The sequence below is a fragment of the Dioscorea cayenensis genome, chromosome 8 (genome assembly GCF_009730915.1).
Source record: "Dioscorea cayenensis subsp. rotundata cultivar TDr96_F1 chromosome 8, TDr96_F1_v2_PseudoChromosome.rev07_lg8_w22 25.fasta, whole genome shotgun sequence".
Taxonomy (NCBI): Eukaryota; Viridiplantae; Streptophyta; class Magnoliopsida; order Dioscoreales; family Dioscoreaceae; genus Dioscorea; species Dioscorea cayenensis.
In genome coordinates, this window is record NC_052478.1 from 6,477,498 (window position 1) to 6,498,749 (window position 21,252).

General features: G+C 36.0%; 2 protein-coding genes across 2 annotated transcripts; both read left to right on the plus strand.

The window, feature by feature from the left end:
- The first annotated feature begins 11,816 nt into the window (after positions 1-11,816).
- On the plus strand, positions 11,817-13,514 carry LOC120267584 (cytochrome P450 94A1-like). Its single transcript, XM_039275263.1, has one exon. The coding sequence runs from the start codon at positions 11,835-11,837 to the stop codon at positions 13,323-13,325; it is 1,491 nt and encodes a 496-aa protein (XP_039131197.1). The 5' UTR covers positions 11,817-11,834; the 3' UTR covers positions 13,326-13,514.
- Positions 13,515-14,769: 1,255 nt separating this feature from the next.
- Positions 14,770-18,530, plus strand: LOC120267680. The gene is made up of 2 exons (XM_039275354.1): positions 14,770-15,057; positions 18,374-18,530. Exon 1 carries the CDS (start codon positions 14,888-14,890, stop codon positions 15,032-15,034), a length of 147 nt encoding a protein of 48 aa, XP_039131288.1. The 5' UTR covers positions 14,770-14,887; the 3' UTR covers positions 15,035-15,057; positions 18,374-18,530.
- Positions 18,531-21,252: the final 2,722 nt, after the last annotated feature.

The following is a 21,252-nucleotide window of genomic DNA, read 5'->3' on the forward strand; positions in this document are numbered from 1 at the left end:
ATATTAGTCACGATCATGATTGAGAAAAGAGAAGGGGATTAATGCTTGAAAAAAACACCCTAATAGAACTGGGAACTATGTCTCCATGGATAAAGTGAGTCTAATCTCCTTTTTTTGTGGAAGCCATCTTGTTGATCTCTGTTTCTTTGTGCTAGGTTCCCTTTCTGGATGCCTTCTTAGACTTGATCCAATGTCATGGCATCATCCATTTTAGTTAGATCTTCATCCTTTGTGTCTTCTTAATAGTTCTTATATAACTCTTCCAAATCCATGTTCTCTCTACCCTAGTTTGCTTTTGTAGACTGAAGGACCTCTGATACCATTTATGCAAGCTTATTATGATAAAGAACAATTTCCTCCTTGGGTTTTGAAAATCTAGAAATGGAAGATGTTAAGAGGGTTGCAGTTGCTTGATAATTAAGATGAGACCCCTTTTCCTTAAGGATCTCTTTATCATTGTTAGGAAGAGATAAAGCTTGGGAGAGCTTTTGTGTTTCACTCCCTTGCTTTATTCCTTCAACAACCTAGAAGTGGTGCGTGTGAAGAAGTGCGGAACTAGTGTTTCGGCTAAAATAATGAATAGACAATGCAAAGACAACATACAACCAATCTCACAAGAATAAAATAAGAGACATCAATTTAACGTGGTTCGGCTAAGAACAAGCCTACATCCACGGGAGAACAATGTTTCACTATATCATGGGAATAACAAGAGTACAAGAGTATAATAGTACAATAGTACAAAAATAGGCATAAAACTACAAGAGGGTTACCAAGCTCAAAGAACTAGCCTTAGCTCAAAAACAATGGTCTTACCTTTCTTTTATGAGATCAAGCAAGAACAAGAGCTCTCCTCTACACCTTCACTCTTTACACTCTCCAAATACAAGAGAACTCACCCTCTCTATCTCTCTCTCTTTTCATATTTTACAACATTCCAACAAACATAACCCTATATAAATAATAGAATAATCTAGAATGTTAAATTAAAAGAGTTCAAGATTTGGCTTCATCACAAGGATATCAAGCCAATATTTAACAAGAAGGCACTTCTTGAGATCTCTTGTATTGATCTTCAAGATCCAACACAATCTTTGTACTTTCCCCATAACCATTGGATTTTTTTGGAGTCGCCTCCTTGTGACACAAATGGTAATAAGGCAGTATGCTTACGACTCTAGATCCAATCGATCATATTCATCCATTGAGCATATGGATTTATGAGGTATTGAGCAGCCCATTGGATAACCACCACGACCCCTGCCTCTGCCATCACGTGACGAGCACATAAGCATGAAGGTTTATGTGAGCAAGGTCACATGTAAAGATTTGTTGCCTTCATCTCAATTGCTGGAAGGTTTATAGGCACTTGATGCTTATGTGAGGAGAACCTTTGTGAGCCTCCATGGCTATAACCTCACCAGTGATGAGAAATAAGCAACCATGGGCCATAGTCCATTTCTTGTGGGATCTGGTAGTTTGATTGGATGTTAGGACAACTTGGCTGATCATCGGCAACCATCTTCGAACAAGTACCTCTGTCTTATCTAGCACATCTAAATTCGATCAAACTCTAGGAACAGAATGATTATCAAGAAGCAAGCTTAATCCTAGAGGTGGCTCCTGCTGGTGATTACAAGTAGCATCACCATGCCCCACCAATCCACACTAATAGCAAAAGTTGTTGAGACGCTCACACTGGACGCCTATGAACACTTGATGATCTTCGTCCCCAATCTAGAAACCCCATTTGAGAAGCTAAGATAAGTCTAGTTCAATATAGATCTTGGTAGATCTTTCACTATTCAACTCAATAGTTTGATTGTCAATCTTCATTAACCGCCCTATATGGCAAGTTATCACTTCAAGAACTTCAACATGCCACAGTTCAATAGGAAAGTGATGGAGTTGAATCCACATTGCTGCAATGGTTGGAGGTGTTGTGAAGGGTTGGAAGTTTGGATGCCATGTGACGGATAAAGAGCAAGCCCGTTTACTATCCATGGTTCCTCTTATAGGATGCATTGTATTTCTTCATGAGTGCTACATCAAATTAGGAAAATTCCGTTTAGGAGATCTGTGATTGGGATCTCTCCCTATTCCTTTCAGCTTTCCAATACGATAGTCCTCACTAGATTTAAGAGCGATGCTTTTCCTAGAAATTTGATATACATTGCATTGACAAATTGACTTTCCGTTCTAAAACTAATCTCAGCATCAATTTTGACGAATTTTGTGATAGAGTTCTTCAATCTTCCCAAACTAGGCCTTGGATTAAAAGAGATGTCTTAGGACTAAGCTAAGATCTAGAATTAGAAAGGGACCCAATTAATCTTATAGAGGAGAAATAGTAGATATGGGATTAGATATAAGGAATCAATAAATAATATTTTGTTAAATATTTATAAAAAAATCCATTTGGTTATTTTCTAAAAATGAAGTTAATAGGGAGTATTTTCTTAGAATAAAAGAATCCTATTAACTTATTTGTGCAATTACATATTAAATTATTGTCTAATATAAAAATTCAGGGAATCTATAAGATTATTCTATTATGTAAATCTATTTCTTTATTTTGGATATTTTTCTAAAATGCTGAGTACTGTTTGGTTTGCATATTGATTCAGTTTGGAAATTTGGAAGAGTATTATGAGATATATACACATATATGCACATGTGCGTGGTTTTATTTAATATTAAGATTTGATGTTAAATATTAAGATTTGATGTTATTAGTATCCGGGAAATGGGAGTAAGCCTGGATAGTTTAGTGCTTAAAAGGTTAGGAGATATCAGAGTGAGTTTAAGATAGCTTAGGAGTTAAAAGAAATGTGAGGAGTCTAGGATAGCTACTTAAGATATTGGAGAGGAAGAAAAAGCCAGGAAAATAGGAGTGAGTCTAGAATATCTTTATGACTAAAATATTGTAATAGAAGCATGCCTAGTTATATGTTCAAAGATGCCCATTACCAATTCATATTGCAGGTCTACTTGCTATAAATCATTTATTACTTGTTCAGAAGCCAAGAAGAGTAGATAAGCTATACTAGCTTAAAAGCAACTACTATCTACTCAAATTGCACCTATATCCTCTTGATTTCTCAAGTAACTTGCTTATAGATGTTTGTCGCCTGCTTAGATTGCAAGTGTATCTCTTCATATTACATGTATATCTGTTTAAAGATATTCAACACTAGTTTAGAATGTAAGTATATCCTCTTAAAATTATCGGTTATATGTTTAAAAAATAAAAAGAATGAGTTCAAGAGTTTGAATGCCTGAATTTAAAATCTAAGCACTAAGTATATAGAAACTATATATATGTGGAATATTTGTGAAAGGATTTTAAAAATGAAAAGACATTAATGTAATAGGCACCACTTGTAAGACAACTAATGAGAGCTTATCATTTGTAATTTCATTAATTAATGAATGATTATTTTATTTTATTTGAAAAGATGTCTAATTAATGAAATAGTGTCTCATTAGTAAAGAGGTGTGTCTATTTAATGAGGTGGTGTCTCATTAATGAAATAATGTGTCTTTTTATTGAAGTGGTATAATGAAATGGTGTGTCTTTTTAAATGACAATTATTATCGAAGTGGTGTGTCTCTTTCCTATAAAAATCCCCTATCATCATTCAAGTCAATTTGAATGACAAACAAACTCCTCACAAGTTCATTTGCTTTGTTTTTTGAGTGCACAAAAGATAGAAGCGAACTTTCACTTTGTAAAAGCCATTGTTGTCTTTGCTTGAGTTTGGAAGTGCAAACCATACTCAAGGGTCTTCATTGTATCCTAAAGGAAATTCGCCATTCAATCCATTTTGCATCCAAGGTTTGAAATTAGGTGGAGGCGAATTAAACCTAAAGGAAAGTGTTTCCCACGCCTTGAAAACTTGTGCACTACTTTCTTTCTAATCTCTTCCTCTTTATTCCTCAAAGAACCATCCCCACCAACAATATTTGAAAAAACAGAATGGGAAAACTAAACAGATGTACAAGATATTAAAAAAATAGATAAAAGAAGGAAAAAAATTGGTGAGATATATGAACAATAAAATAAGAAAAATGAACAAATTGTTAAGTTTATAAGTTGTTGTTGTTGCTATTTAAGTGCTTGGGCCCATGATATCTTAATTAAGTTATGTTAGAGGCCCAACTCTATCACACAATGTAATATATATATATATATATATATAACTTCTAGACATTGTGTCTTCTGTACAAAAATTTAGTAAAGTGAAATACAAAGGGTTGCTATGAGTGTTTCTTCTCCGGATCCCTTTCTTCATCAATTGTTATAGAAGGCTTGTAGTTTTATGGTATCAAGGTTTCAAATGATCAACTCGGGTATCTTTTGATCTTGGTTTAAGATCTTTTTGTGTTTATTTTGTCTTCCAGTTTAGTCATTCTCTACATCCATGGCAGCTCAATCTGTACCTTCATCCTTTGGAGAATCCCGGAATGATCCTTGTCTCCAAGGTTTTCGATGGGTCAGGGTTTGGTTCTTGGAAGCATGCCATGACAATAGCCCTTTTGACGAAGAATAAAATAAGGTTTATCAATGGGGACTGCAAGAGGCATGAGGAGAATTCTCCAGATCTTCGACATTGGGAGCAATGCTACAACATGGTGATCTCTTGGATACTCAATGCCTTGCCCAAGGAAAAATCTGAAATTGTATTTTATTCAACCACAACAAAGGAAATTTGGGGTGAACTGGAAGAACTATTCGATCAATCAAATGGTGCCCAATTGTTTCAGATACCAAAGGAGTTGAATCAGATATCTCAAGGTTCAACTCTATTGCCACATATTATACAAAAATAAAAAAAAATTGGGATGGGGTCCAGGCCTTAAAGGCCTTTCCACCATGCACTTGTGGGGCAATGCAAGCATTTAAGAGATTTGAAGAAGATCATAAGCTGGTGCAGTTTTTTATGGGCTTGAATGAAAGTTATATTGCAGTGCAAGGTAACATCCTTTTGCTTAAACCTCTTCCCTCTTTCAGTCAAGCATATGCCATATTAATGTAGGACGAGAAACAAAGAGAAATGTCCTATGGTAATCAATTTAACCTTGAAGCTGTATCCATGAATGCTGGCAACACATATAATGTGCGTAGAGGTTCATAGAGGGGTAAAAGCTTTGGATGAGGAAAGCCATCTATTTATTGTAATTACTGCAAGAAGGTTGGACATACAAAGGAAAAATGTTACAAGCGGCATGCATTTCCAAGTAGAGATTTGAGACAGAAAAGTTTTGCTGGTCAAGTGTAAACAACTTCTGCAAATTTTGGCCCTCAACAAAGTTAGAACAATGAAAACTTTTCTAGTGTTCATGTTCCTGAATTAACCATGGAGCAGTATACGAGGCTTATGGATATCTTGAATGTAAAAGGCAATTTTGGTGCTCTTTCTCCTATCACTGATTCAACTAATGCTGCCAATTTTGCTGGTAAAATCCTTGAACTCCCTCATAATGTTGTTAGCTCATGCACATATAGTGATGGTTGCAAGCAACTTAATGATTCACCAATGCTTTGGATAATAGATTCCTGTGCAAGTGATCACATGTGCCATAATGCTCAAATGTTTCTCACACTCACCAATTTCCTTAGGCCTTTTCCTATAATTTGCCAAACGGAAAAACAATCTCAGTTTCACAAGTTGGTGATGTTAAAATTGATGATAATTTAACCCTGAAAAACGTTCTTCATGTACCTATTTTTCATTACAACTGTTGTCCATTGGAAAATTGACCAAACAAATGCATTGTGGGGTCATGTTTACAACTAATCATTGCATATTGCATGGCCCTTTTCTGAAGAGCCCACTAGTGATTTGTAAAGCTCACAAGGGCTTGTATTTGCTGCATCTTCATAGTAAAGCTACTTTGTCCTATTCTTTCACTTCTCATTCTGGTCTTGGTAATGCTCAACTTGGTTGTAATCTCTTCCCTTTTTCCTCTCAAAATGATGTTTTGTCAGACAACTCATGTAAAATCTCTAGTAGTTCTGCTTTTGGTTCTATGAAAATTTGGCACCATAGACTTGGTCATATGTCTCTGAGTAAAATGAAAAAATTGGAATTCCTTCATGACAGTATGAACACTTTTAATTCCTCATTTACTTATGATGTTTGTCCACAAGCTAGGCAGCACAGGTTGCCTTTCCCTCACAGTCAAATCAATACCAACTCAATATTTGAATTGATTCACATGGATATTTGGGGCCCTTATCATATTCTTATTCACCAAGGTTATAGGTATTTCCTAACAATTGTTGATAATTATAGTAGAGCCACCTGAACACATCTTCTTAGCACCAAAAGCAATGGTTTTTACAATTGAAAACCTTCATTAATATGATTCAAAATCAGTTCAATGTTAATGTCAAAACCTTATAAACTAATAATGTTGCTAAGCTAAAAACAAGTCATGAAACCAAACTTTTCTTGGATAAAAATGAATTCTGCATCAAACATCTTGTATTCACACCCTGCAACAAATGGAATTGTTGAAAGGAAACATAAACAGTTATTGGAAATAGCTAGAACTTTACTCTTTTGATCCAATTTATCTTTAAAATTTTGGGGGGAATGTGTTCTAATTGCCACATATCTCATCAATAGATTCCCTTTTAAACTTTTGCAAGGAAAGACTCCTAATTATGAGCTTCTTTTTGGGACTAAGCCAACCTATTCTCATCTTAAAGCCTTTGGGTGCTTATGTTATGTGTCTCCTCCTAGGAAAAATAATGACAAATTCCATCCCAGAGCCAATTCTTCAGTTTTTATAAGGTACTCCTTTGGTAGAAAGGCATATCTTGTCCTGGATATCAAAACACACCAAATTTCTATCTCTAGAGATGCAATTTTTCATGAAGACATTTTTCCCTTTCACAATGTTAATTTTACTAAACCTTCTTATCTCCCTACAAGTACTCCTGATGCATTTCATCCTCAATCCAATCAAGTACCTTCAATTGAACCAATTTCTTCATCTTCTCTTGAGGCAATTCCCTCCGTGAGATGATCAAATAGGACAAGGTCAAAGCCTACCTATCTTCAAGATTATATTTGCACCAATACCAATACCTGTTCACCCTATTAATTTCTGAATTGTTCTCATACTTTAACAAATCATCTTTCTGTACCCAATCATATTTGTTTTAATGCCATGAGTTCAACCAGTCAAAGGTTGCTTGCCTCAATTACTTTTATTCATGAGCCTAATACTTATGAAGAGGCAGTTCTAGAACCAATTTGGCAGGAAGCAACGCAGCAAGAATTTGATGCCTCAATTACTAATCACACTTGGGATTTGGTTGAATTACTTGTTGGGAAGAAACCCGGCCATTAGTTGCAAATGGATATATAAAATCAAACACCATGCCGATGGAACAATAGATAGATGTAAAGCAAGACTTGTCGTTAAAGGGTTTACACAAAAGGAAAGAGTGGATTATAGAGAAATTTCTCTCCAGTAGTGAAGATAACTACTATGAGAAGCTTGATTGTTGTAGCAGTTAAAAAGAATTGGAAAATGTTCCAAATAGATGTTAACAATGCATTTTTACATGGAGAATTGGATGAGGGAATATACATGACTACTCCCTAAGGTCTTGATGTACATAATCCAAACATGGTTTGCCAACTTAAAAATCCTTGTATGGTTTAAAACAAGCTTCAAGACAATGGTATTCTAAACTTTCAGATGAAGTAAGAACTAGAGGATATCAAAACTCAAAGAATGATTACTCATTGTTCTATAAGAAATTAGGGAATTCTACAGTGTTCTTAGTTGTGTATGCTGATGGCATTATGATCACTGGTAATGATGAGCATGAGATAGATGCCTTGAAGTCCTTTCTTGACACACAGTTTAAGATAAAAGATTTGGGACCTTTATATTATTTCCTTGGAATTGAATTACTCCAAGAAGCTACTAGTCTGATCTTAACTCAACGCAAGTTCACTCTAGAACTTGCGTTGAGTCAAGATCTTGTCTCTAGCCCATTGTCTGCAGGTTTAAAGCTAAGACATGATGAAGGCACTTTACTTGAAGATCCTATCTCGTATAGACATTTGATAGGCAAGCTTAATTATTTGGCTTATACCAGACCAGACATCACATTTGCAATGCAGTTTCTCAGTCAGTTTATGTCTAAGCCTCGCAAACCTCACATGGAAGTAGCTTTGCATACACTTGGATATCTCAAGCACATCCAAATCAAGGTATATTCATGAGTGCAAATTCATCTTTTGCTCTAACAGCCTATTGTGATTTAGATTGGGCTTCTTGTCTCAATACCAGGAAGTCAATCAGTGGATTCTTTATTTTTCTTGGCAAGACTCCTCTGTCTTGGAAATCAAAGAAACAACAAACGGTTGCTTTATCTTTTGTAGAAGCCGAATACAGAACCATGAGAAGGGTTTATACAAAACTTGTATGGTTAATCAGATTGTTAGATGAGCTTACCATCTCATTAATTCTTCATGTGCCATTGAAATGTGATAACCAAGCTGTCATACACATAGCTAAAAATCTGGTCTTTCATGGAAGGACTAAACATATAGAGCTTGCTTGTCACTTTGCTAGAGAACAATTGCAAACAGGACTAGTTACTCTTCAACATGTGCCCACTCAAAATCAATTTGCAAACATTTTCACAAAAAGTCTCATAGGTCCTCAACATCAACATGTTTTATCCAAGTTGGGTGTGTTTGTATCATCTTCTCACCCTCCAACTTGAGGAGGGGGTGCTAAGTTTATAAGTTATTGTTGTTGCTATTCAAGTGCTTGGGCCCATGATATCTTAATTAAGTTATGTTAGAGGCCAAACTCTATCACACAATGTAATATATATATATATATATATATATATGGCTTCTCGACATTTACAAAAAAAAATCATTAAAGTGAGATATAAGGGGTTGCTGTGAGTGCTTTTTCTCCGGATCCCTTTTTCATCAATAACTCCAGAAGGCTTGTAGTTTCACACAAATATGGTGCGAAATGAATATATAATATATATAGGATATCTATACAACAGTTTTAAAAAAAATAGACAGGAAATCCAAAGAATAGCATGAGAAAATTAAATAATTAGGTAGAAAGAATAAGTTCAAATATATAAAAATTTAATTGTAGTTATAACAAATTGATTAGGCCATTATTGTAATGATCGAGTGATTAAATCATTTGAATTTTTTTTTAAAAATTTTAAAATTCAAGCCCTAAACAAATAGATGAGAAAGGGGATTCAAATATATGAAATATTTGAACAATAACTAGAAAATTTTAAAAAAAATATCAAATGAATATATATATATATATATATGAATTATCTAAATAACAGAATAAAAAACTAAATCAATAGTTGGAAAAATGTGAAAATAACATTAAAAATTTGAACAAATAGGTGAAATTTCTGAATGTAGGATGTCACAACAAATAAAAAGGATATCTAATATATGCCATATAAAAACTGAACATTAATGTATGAGATATTTAAATAATGGTATAGGAAAACCAAACAAATAGACGAAATATCTGAACAAATAGGTGTAACTATTCTGAAGAGAAACACTAACAATTGTGTAATAACTAAGCAACGTATAAGGGAGAATTTATAGACTAAAACAAGCTTCATTTATTGCCAACATATTTTTTTAGAATTCAAACTTATTTAAAAATTTAGCAACGGTGTAATTTTTTTTAGAATTCAAACTTTTTTTTTTTCAAATAACTTGCAAATTCACAGCAAACTGACTTTATCAAAACCCTTTAAGATCTTACCTCTAAAAATTATATTTTCAATTTACATATTGGTATAAAACAAAGTTTCACTAACTGTAACGATTTTATCCTAATCTAGCCCATTTAAATCTTAGCAAACAAATGGCAAATAAAAAAAAAATTGACTGAAACTACCCATTTGTAATAAATGTAAAATACATATTTCATATAGTAAACATGAGAAAGTTGCTTTCGAAAATTTTTTTTTAAAACAAATGTAATAAGAGCAATAATAGGCCACATGCGCACGTGCCGAAAATTAATTCTCCAGCTTGTGTGTCTTTATTCAGTGATATACGATTTTATGTTATAAGTTCATACCCATATTAGAAAGGCTACAAGTTTGTACTCATATTAGAGATTTATTATTATCACACTTTACGGAATTTGAATTCGAGACATTTGAAAGTAACACACTGTATTTTTCACAATGAAGCTGATACTACTAAGCTACGAATTTTTTAGTAATCAAAATTTTTAAAAAAGTTATTTTTTAAATATACGTAAATAACTAATTTTTACATGAGGAGGATGATAAGGTGTTTTTTTTTTTTTGGAATTAAGCTCACATGATTGAAGTTCCGTGACTTTGCTCGCATTTATGCATTGCTTGCTAAAATAAAACAACCTACAATGGATCATTGATAACATAGCAATGCGAGCACCACGAGAGTTCTTATCCGTATGAATCTATGTATAAATCAGAAAGGAGAACGACACGCATTGTCCACTGACTCCAACACCACCCAAGCCATTATTATAATCGTTGTCTTCGCTTCCAAGCAATCAACAGTATCAACTCATATCAAATGAAGACTAAATAAAAGTAAATGTGAACATTTGACTAAAAAAAATATTTTTATTTTTGTGATAATTTCTCTCAGTATTTTTTATTATTGTTAAAATAATTTATATGTTTCTATCATATATTATAATTGAAATTTTTTTAAAGACAACACAGAGCAGGTGATCAAGAAGAAAGGACATATCAATGGAGCAACTGTTGTAGAATTATTCTCAGTTTAAGGGCTTGTTTGGATGAGCTTATAAAAAGTGTTTTTGTAGAAGCACTTTTGGGAAAAGTACTTTTGAGTAAGTTAAGTGTTTATAAAAAAAGCTGGTCTTTTGTAGCTTATAAAATAAGCTGTTTTTGAGCTTATTTTACAGCTTCAGCTTATCCAAAAAAGCTGATCCAAACACCAATAAACCATCATAAGCACTTAACTTATGAAATAAGTGCTTTTGGATCAGCTATAAGCTGATCTAAACAAGCCCTAAATCTATTTTGTTTATTGTTTTGTTATTTTTGGTTTTGTTGCTATTTTTATATTAGTATTTGTTGTTTTATTTTTAAGTTTTATTAGTAGTTGTCTATATTCTTTCCGTCTATTTTTAATCCTCTCATTTAAAATTTTTATTTTTTATTTTTTAATTTATAAGTTAAAAAATTTTATATAATATTAATATCTAATTTATATTTATACAATTTCTAATAAACTATACTTAAATATATATTTTATTAAATTATATTTTAAATAAAAATTATTTTTAAAAAATTAATATACTTTATTATAAATTTTATATTACTAATAATTTTTAATCGATTTTTTTAATGAATATGAATTAATTAAAATATATAAATAAAAAAATTAGAAAAAATAGTTTTTATTTCTAATAAACAGTGGTTGTGTGTAAATGAATGAATGTGGACATGAGAGTGGCAGAAAGAACTATTCACACGCATTGCTAAAATAATAATGCAACCCGCAATGTTGACCCCCATAAGCACTACACACTTTCACATGTCGCAGCTTTCATCAATTAATCAATATGTATAATGTATATATATAAAGTTCAAAAAGTACACACCATTGCCGACTACACCCAAAAGCTGTGTCTTCACACCAAGGCATCAACTCATAAAAAATAAAAATTAAATATAAATAAACATTCCCTTGCCCACCCTCTTCTTAAATAGATAAGCCACCACACTTTCCTCATTCGCCAAAACTCAACAAAAACCCTAAAAAATGAACCCCGTCTTTCTCCTTCTCATCATCCTCCTCCCCATCTTCTTCTCCACCATCCTCCTCTTCCGAAAACCAAGAAAACCATCCATCAATGGCGGTTCCACCACCGTCACCTTCAAAGACTTACTAAAAAACGGCCACCGTTTCCTAGATTGGACCACCGAGCTCCTCCTCTCCAGCTCCATCCACACCATCACCATGCCCTCCACCGTCATCACCTCCACCCCTTCCAACGTCCAACATATCCTCAAAGCCCACTTCCCCAACTACCCTAAAGGCCCTTCTAACATCTCCGTTCTCCACGACCTCCTCGCTGACGGCATCTTCAACGCCGACGGTGACCACTGGATTCTCCAACGCAAAACCGCCAGCCACCACTTCAACACCAACTCCATCCGCTCCTTCCTCACCACCACTCTCCAATTCCAAACCACCACTCACCTCCTTCCGATCCTTTCCGCTGCCGCCGTCTCCGGCGACGCTCTCGACCTCCAAGACACTCTTGAACGCTTCTCCTTCGACAACGTTTGTAAGCTCGCTTTCAACGTCGATCCTTCCCTTCTCGCCGGTGACTCCGTCGAAGGCGCGAGATTCGCCCGAGCTTTCAAGACCGCTGTTGCTGTCTCCGTCAACCGGTTCGCTCAACCCCGGTTTCTCTGGCGGCTTCGGCGGCTGCTAAATCTCGGCGATGAACGGAAGTTGAAAGAAGCTATGAAGATAGTGAATGAGTTCGCCACCAGAGTTGTTGAAGAGAGGATGATGAAAGGGAAAGCTGGAGGAGGTGATGATCTCTTGTCCAAGTTCATCCAAGACGACAACGCCAACAACTCCGACCAACTACTCCGCGACATCATCATCAGCTTCGTGCTGGCCGGGCGTGACTCGACATCCAGCGCCCTCACCTGGTTCTTCTGGGTGGTCTCTTCACGGCCAGAGATCCGGCGAGCAATCCGGGACGAAATCTCATCGGTAAGAGCCAAACATGGAAGTGAACCCGGGCAGGCATTTAAGCTAGAGGAGCTGAGAGAGATGGAGTACTTGCACGCGGCGTTGTCGGAGTCGCTGAGGCTTCATCCGCCGGTGGCGCTGAACCCGCGGGCGTGCTTGGAGGACGACACGTTGCCGGACGGGACGAGAGTGAAGAAAGGTTGGTCGGTGATGTATAGCACGTATGCGATGGGGAGGATGAAGAGCATATGGGGAGAGGATTGCATGGAGTTTAGGCCGGAGAGGTGGGTGGTGGATGGAGTGTTTCAGCCGAGGAGCCCGTACGAGTTCCCGGTGTTCCATGCAGGGCCAAGGATGTGTTTGGGAAAGGAGATGGCGTATGTGCAGATGAAGGCGGTGGCGGCGAGCGTGCTGGAGAGGTTTGAGGTGGAAGTGGCGCCCGGGGAGGAGAAGGAGAGAGTGCATGGCTACACTATTGTGCTTAGGATGAAGGGTGGCTTGCCTGTGCTTATCAAGAATAGGGATTTAAGTTCATCTGAATGATGTTTGTTGGGTCTTGTGCTTATTAGGAATAGAGATTAAGTTCATCTGAATGGTGTTGTTGGGTTCTTGTGCTTATTAGGAATAGAGATTAAGTTCATCTTAATGGTGTTGTTGGGTTCCTTAGCTTCATCTTTTGTCCTAAATTTGTTAAAAAAAATAAAATAATAAAAGGGCAAAATATCAAAATAATTTCTTTACTGTGCAAATTCAGTCTAATCTCTGTATTTTCACATCAGTACAATTACTGATCAGTGTTGGTGTTTAATGTTTACAGAGGAAACTCCAATGCGAAAGAGATGTTGTTAAAAAAAACAAGCGAAAGAGATGTTACACGAAAAAAAAAAATATTGAAGAGAGTCAAATCATAAATTAAAACATAAAAAGAAAAAAAACAACCCAAAAGCAAGAACGAGCCAGAACTGTATGTTTTTCTTCTTGAAAAATATTTCTTTTTTTCAATGAATATGGGGATGGCTCCTTAAATCAAAGATAATTAGGGATTTCAGATATCAATTAATCCATGAAATGGAGTTTCGGAGTTCAAAGACATACCTGGCAAAAAGCGTTACGGAAGGCAACTCAACAGTGATGGCGAGCTCTAACTTCATTTTCAAGAATAATGTTGAGGGTTGTCATAGTCAGGAGGGTGGAGGTTGCCAAGAAGTTTTTCAAAAACTGGAGTCACTCATTATTAGGTGTTTCAGGGGGATGGGATTAGATTCTGATCTTTCTTTCTGTGGGAGTTCTTCACTTATTTTATTATTATTTTTAATTTTTTCTTTTTTGTTTAAAAACTTTTTTAATAAGGAACAAATCACATCCGTAAACATCAACATCAAATAAAGAAGTAATACCTTGGACAAATGTAAAACTAAAGTAACTGAAAAAATATATTTATATTTTAAAGACTAAAATAGCTAAATTTATATTATATAAAGATTATTTTAATATCTTGACCAACTTGCTTGTGTTATATATATATTGGAAATAGAATAGGTAGTCATTGTCTTAATCTTATTTAGTGTGGTTATTAAAGCTTTAATTTGATGAGAAGAGGATATAAGAAACCCATCTTTGACCTATTTCAATTATAAGAAATAAATTCTAATAGAGAAAGTAAAAGCATTGCCAATAATTTTTTTTGTTCTTAACAAAATGAGTAAGTCCATATCAAGGGGTATGTGAGGGTCTATCTTGAATATAGAAAAGACCTTATTTCACTATAAGATTAACCCGACATTGTCACTGTCAAACTAAGCATATAGATGCGTCACTCAAAGAAATTCATCTCCCATCAATAAATATAATTAGTATTTAATTCCTGTTCTTCAATCAGAAATTAAGGTTTTTAATTTTTATTTTTAGTCTTTTTCATGTTGAAAAGTTAATAAATTTAGAAAAAAATTTACTTAGATCAACCGGTTTGCCACAGCTGCAGTTGTGCGAGGACAAGTGTTCCCTCTTGGCTTGTTTTGTTAATGAATTAATGATCTTTCTCCACCGTTTCTCTTCCTCGTCTCCTTGTCCTTCTTCTTTGTTTTCTCTCTCCCAGAAATTTCAAGATGATGCTCGGTTTTCAACGGATCCAATGGATGCTTGATCTCTTCGTCGCAGGGATTTCGTTGATGGTGGTTTTGGGGATCTTCACCTTTGTGGCCTCCATTCTTTGCTCTGCAGCATTCATCCACCATTCCAAGCTCCCTTCTTAGACGCTCTCAGTACATGGCAAAAGGTCCCCCCCTTTTTTTTTTGCATTTTTTTTTTTTCTTTTTTTGATAATTTCAAGTATGAAAGTCGATTTGTTTTACTTTTTCACATTCTAATTCTTGTTTTGCTGTTGGAGATTTGTGGTGTTTATGGGTTTCTTTTATATGGCATTGGCTGTTGTTGTTGTTATGTATGTATGTATGTATGTTAGAATTGGATGCATAATTGAAGTTAAAATTATTTAAAGGAAATATATTTGGAATTACTGCCATGCTGAATCTCTCTTGAATTTGGTGATTCAAATGGAGGATTCTGGAGAAACTGAGTCTTTATGAGCTTTTAAACTCCAGGATGTTGTAGTTGAAGTATCAAATTTAAGAGTCTGTGCTCACCATGCATTTGGGACATGAGATGCTGAAACTATGGCATTTAAAAGTGATGTTAGGTACCTTGACAGCTTCACTATCTAAGGTGATGTTTGGTTCCAAGGAATGGAGTGGGATTGGATTGGGAATGTGCTTACTCTTTTGTTTGGTTGGCAGGTATAGGAGTAAAAGAGGATTGTGTGAGAAATGAGATGAAGGGAGAACCTTGATTGGGATTCATCCAAAAAACTCAAGGATTGCCCAATCCGGAACAGTAAATGACCATTTTACCCTCTTCTACCAATTGTTTAATAGTTGTTCATTCTTTTATTTAAATTATTTATGTTTAAATTTTAAAATTTAAAATTAATAATAATAAACATTCTTTTATAATAATAATAGTAGTAATAATAAACATTTATTTTTTTTATTGCAAGAAAAACTGAATAATAATAATAATAATTAATTGATTGTAAAATTAATTAAAGAATTTTAAAAAGATTTAAATTATAAAAATAATGATGATATATTTTAAATCAAATAATATTATTGGCTAATATATTTATTATTTAATATTTATTCTATAAAGGCATAAAAGACATTTTCTACATATTTTTTCTATTTACTTTTCCCATTCCCAATGAGTTACTCTCCTGTATCTTCCAATCAAATACAGTTTTTTTTTTATTCCTAATACATTCTCCCTTATTCTCATCTCTATTTCATTCCTCTTTAAATCCATTCTTTGCAAACAAAGTAATGACTTTAAGAAGAGTAAGAACATGTAGGCATTAACTTTATACTCAGTTATTTGGGCATGGCCAAAGGAGGTTTTGATTTATGACTATTCTAATACTAGTATAGTTTATACTTTATTTGAGCAGTGAATAGCTTAGCGGAAGATTGAGTCTTAGAGTAAATTATAAGTTCAATATATCTTTACAAAGTACAAAAGGTAGCATCTTGCACGGGAGCATTTATTATAAGTTCCAGAATGGCAAGTATTCTTACCTTCCATGATAATGTTACAAATATTTCTTTTAAAATGTAAAGAAGGCAGTAGCCATGTGAAAATTTTTATGAACTGTAATCTTTCTGAGCAATACATATAGGGAGTGTTTGGTTGTCAGGAGTGGATTGGGGGAGGAGTGGAATAGGAGTGAGATGAGGGGGAGTGGAGTAGGAGTGAGAATGAAGAATGTGTTTGGTTGATAAGGATTGGAGAATGTAATTTATTGGGAATGGGAAAAGTAAAGAAGGTAAATATGTGGGGCACCGTATGTCAGTTCGGGCGGGTGCGCGGAGCGGGTGAAAAACCCTGGTGGGTCCCAGAGTCCGGCCCCAGATTACCCGGACTGACGGGGGCGTCAATCTTTGATCGGTGGGGTATTGTAATAGATCCCCTTTAATCCCACATCGGCTAGGAGATGGAGTCCATGTGTGCATATAAGTGAGGGGGCAACCTTCCCTACTAAGCCGGTCTTTTGGGGTCCGCTCTCCCCTCCACTTGTGTGCATTACAGAATGAAGAATGTGTTTGGTTGATAAAGATTGGAGAATGTAATTTATTGGGAATGGGAAAAGTAAAGAAGGTAAATATGATAAGATGACATTTATGCCCTTTATTCAAATGAATATTATGTAAATTGAAAAAAATAAATTAATTGTTATAAATAAATATTTTAAATTTTTTGTTAATATCATTAGTAATTAATTAACTATAATAAATAATTATATCAAATTGATAATCAATTATATTTTTTTAAAATAATTAATTAATAATTAATTAACTATAATAAATAATTAATTAATGAAGAAATATTATTAATTAATTGTTATAAATAAATATTTAACTATAATTATTAGTTATTATAATTTCATTTTAATTATTAATTATTATTAAATTATCAACTTAATTATTATATTTAATTAAATTATTATTATTTATTTAATAATTATTTTTAAAATTAATTAATTAATTATTATTTAAATTAAATTATTATTTTAATTATTAAATAAAAGGACAAATTAGTCATTATCTCCAAGGAGTAAGTGGGGAGTGAGCAATCCCCCAAAATAATTGGGGGATTGCTCACTCCCATACAGTTTAAGTTTCTTTCTCTTGTTCAATATCTGTGATTATTTCTCAAACTTTATAATTAACTACCTTCTGACTAGGGAATCTTTTGTCTGCTTAGAAATGGATCCTCTATGTTCATTTCACATCTTAAATTTCATTTATCAAAAAAAAAAACATCTTAAATTTCATATGTACTCAGTAGTCTCCCAACATGCCTGTCTAGCTGGTATGTAAGTATAAAAGCGCCAATTAAGATGGTACAATCCTAATTTGCTGTCATATAATTACCTATCTACCTCTAAAGATCTTAATATGGGGAGTGTAGTTGTTTTATAGATTCTTTACAACCCATTCTTATCGTAAGCCTTGTAACCTTGATATTATCGGAAAAACCATTTGACTAGGCTGGTGAATTTGATTTGATTACCAGCAAAACCATATTCTTTGCAGGCAGGAGCTGCATATTTGGCATCTACATCTAATTCAATAAGATTTTGTATTTCCATAATCAGCTTCTCTATTTGAGGTCTTACCAGAATAGGTGTCAGGTCCCTTGGTCACTGCTGAAGGACATGAAAACTAACCCTCAATGTCCCACATTTTTTGTGTTTCTGAAATTGAATGAAGATGCATAATCCATGTTTTTTTTGGTTGTTTTTAACTGAAAGAACGATTTCTTGGCATTCATAAGCATGATTCTATTTGAGCTTTGCGTAAAGATATACCTCTAGAATCTCATCTAGTCACTAAGAAGCTGCATCATGTTCTGCATTCATGTTTGTTTACTAGACGTTTTTATATCACTTTTTTGGACAAGCATTTCAATTGTTCCTTCAAAATTTGTTGGTTAAGAACAAACGTGAAATTTAAATTTGATATGTTTTCTTATTACCGCAGGTCAATCCTTTTTTCAAAACTTGGCAGATTCATGTTCAAAGGCTTATCTGATGATGTGTATTTTGCTGCTTCATTAGAATAAATGCTACCAATCATATGTTGTTGAATGTAGGTTGTATGACATATGAATCATGTTGAATATGCTCATCTTGAATAATTTATCAAGAGTTGTGTTAACAAGTCTTGTTGACTTGTTTGAAAGATGTAAATGATGCATAAAAAAGATAATCCTAATGTTTGGTTTATGCTTTTCTTAGTCTTTGTGAGGCTGACACATAATGATTTTATTAAGGAAAGACATAAGACCGGTCTTCTGCTACTCACAGAGGATAATATAATGGGTGTAAAATTATTCTTGTTTTATCCTGATTATTTACCATAAAACCTGACCATAAAGCCTCTTTTCAATTATTTTTATTTCACTTAATTGTCTGGTAATTTAATCTTTTTTTATTAAAAAAAAAAAAAAAATCTTTGAGATAAGTCAACCACTGCTTATGTTTGATTAAGTGAGAAACTTCAACGTGAGGAATGAAGTGGGGTCTCCGGCGAGGCGAGGATGGGCCTCTTGAAGAATATCTAGGGGGTCTCCGGCGGTAGTGGTGGTGGTGGTGGTGATGGGAGAGCGCAGGAGTCTTCCAGGCGGCAGTCTAGTGAGGAGATTACAGGCGACAAGAAACAAAGTAAAAAAGTTCTCACGTACGTGCAGGTCGCTAGTTCGTCGTCATAGGGAGATGTTGGTCGCGTGAAGAAGGGAATCAGTAAGACCAACAACGGTGGCTCGGTTGGGCATAGCAAAATGACAGGCACTAAGTGACCTAGTTCTCCGCGAGACAGCACGTGTGGTCGCTGCTTCCGGACAACGCACAAGACGTTGGACTGTAGATACCAAGTCATGTGTCTGAGGTGCTCATGTGTGGGCCATATGGCGGCGAGATGCCCCCTGGAACCGAGAAGAAGTCCACATAGGAGGAAACTGCATGTCAGATCTAAATGTATGGACATGATTCCAGGCTCCCCAGCGCGTCTTGCGGTGAGAGATCTGGGAACATAGACGGATGTGGTGCAGGTTCTCTCCAAACCTAGGCCGGCAATCTCAATTGCTCTATCTCCTGAATTTGAGAAATTGAGGGAGGAACTGGCGAGAGTGGCTATGCTAGCGTTGAAAGAGGGATTCGTCAACGAATCAAACTTGCTTGCCGTTATCTAGTCCATCATTAACAGGGAGCTAGCTGGGCCTGTTACACCTTTGAATGGTTGCTCCTTTTTGCTGCCGATGAAGAACAGAGATGAGGTCAAGGAGCTGTGCAAGCTTGGATCTTTCTCAGCTGCAACAAAGGATGGACCATGTATGCTAAACATCTCTCCGTGGTCGGCAGAGCTGGGTGCGGCTGGGAGAGCATCAGGTGAAGGACAATGGCTTCATATCTGGAATTTTCCCTTACATGCTTGGTGCTGGACCATTATTGAGGAGGTCCTCAGCCCGGTGGGGGAACTAGTCACTTTCTCGCAGGCAAAGCTTCCGCATAAATACTTTATCTCAGCGTTGGTTCGGCGATGGGCCGGTGTCAAGATTCCTATGGAGATAGACTTCAGCATGGGGATGAGGAAGTATATTATTCTATTTGCAGGTGATCGTGGGGCACTGCCGACTTTTCGGCGGGAGTTGGGAAGGTACGTACTCGAGGTCAAGGAGGGTGGAGACGTTGCTCCAGCGGGGATGATGATACATACAGCCAAGGATGCTTTGATGGACCGGAGGGTGACAGATAAAGCAAAGGGTAAGGCGGTCGTTGAGCCGTGCTCCCACGCCGGAAGACGGAGCAGTGACGCTGAACCGGCGAGGCCAGCGGAGAATGTTGGTTTGGTCGCGGTTTCGGGTGCTAAGTCTTCACCGGAAGTGGTCGAGCTTTGCTCCCGCTGTGCGGCCGATGGGTGCATCCTAACATGTTATGGGGGCACGTGGCAACCGTGCAGCGTCTGAGGTTGATAAGAATCACGTGAAAGAAGGGAGGGAACACGTTAAGGAGAGGGTGGAACAGTTTAAGGAGAAAGTGGAACATGTTAATGAGAGGAGGGATCAGTTTATGGAGGCGTCTCTCGGGGTTGATGTGACAGTTGATCCGCTGGACCAGGTTAAGGGCATCGGGGTTGAGGTAGCAACTGATCCGATGGATTAAGATAAGAGAGAGGCTGGGGCAATCGCGTTGGGCCTTAAGGAGAAAATTTTTTGAAAACAATGGACACCCAAGTTGTGGTCTTTGGTTATGATGATCCAATTGCTCTCTTGGTAGGACCATCTTTGTCTTCGGTCCACAGATCACAGCCTAACTGTGATGTAGAACCAGGTGACCCACTATTAATCAGTGATGTGGGCTTTCAGGTGGGCCAAGCCCCATTACCCAAGCAGACTCACGATTCAGAGGTGGATTGGGTACCAGGGGTTAGAGACCCTAATGAGCTGCAGGGCCAACATGACAGGGGGGGGGGGGTTAAATTTACTGCCAAAGATTTTTTCAGAAGTAAATTTTAAGGATTTTTCAGCAGCCCACGCTATTGATCTGCCAGATGGATTCTTGTAGCAATTTATTTCAGGGTTTGGTCCATGGTTCCGGTCTCATTGCTTGGTGACACTGTGATGAGTTACTATCTAAGGGGGATGAGGGTTCTGAAGCAAGAGCATCTGATGATATTGTTATTTGAGCTGATACAGAGTCAGATGACTCGGTTACTGAATTCGAGAGGAATCTTAGAGAGATGTTGTCAGGGTTTCAGCGTGGTTCAGTTACTGATGTGCAGGGGCAAGCGAAGGGGCTCAGGAAAAGTGAAAGGCCCAAAAAGCCTTCTTCCCGCTTTACGGAGGATGCTGGATACTTCAT

Excerpts from the sequence above, each read along its gene's own strand:
- LOC120267680 (XM_039275354.1), top strand. The coding sequence starts at position 14,888 with ATGATGCTCGGTTTTCAACGGATCCAATGGATGCTTGATCTCTTCGTC.
- LOC120267584 (XM_039275263.1), top strand. The coding sequence starts at position 11,835 with ATGAACCCCGTCTTTCTCCTTCTCATCATCCTCCTCCCCATCTTCTTC.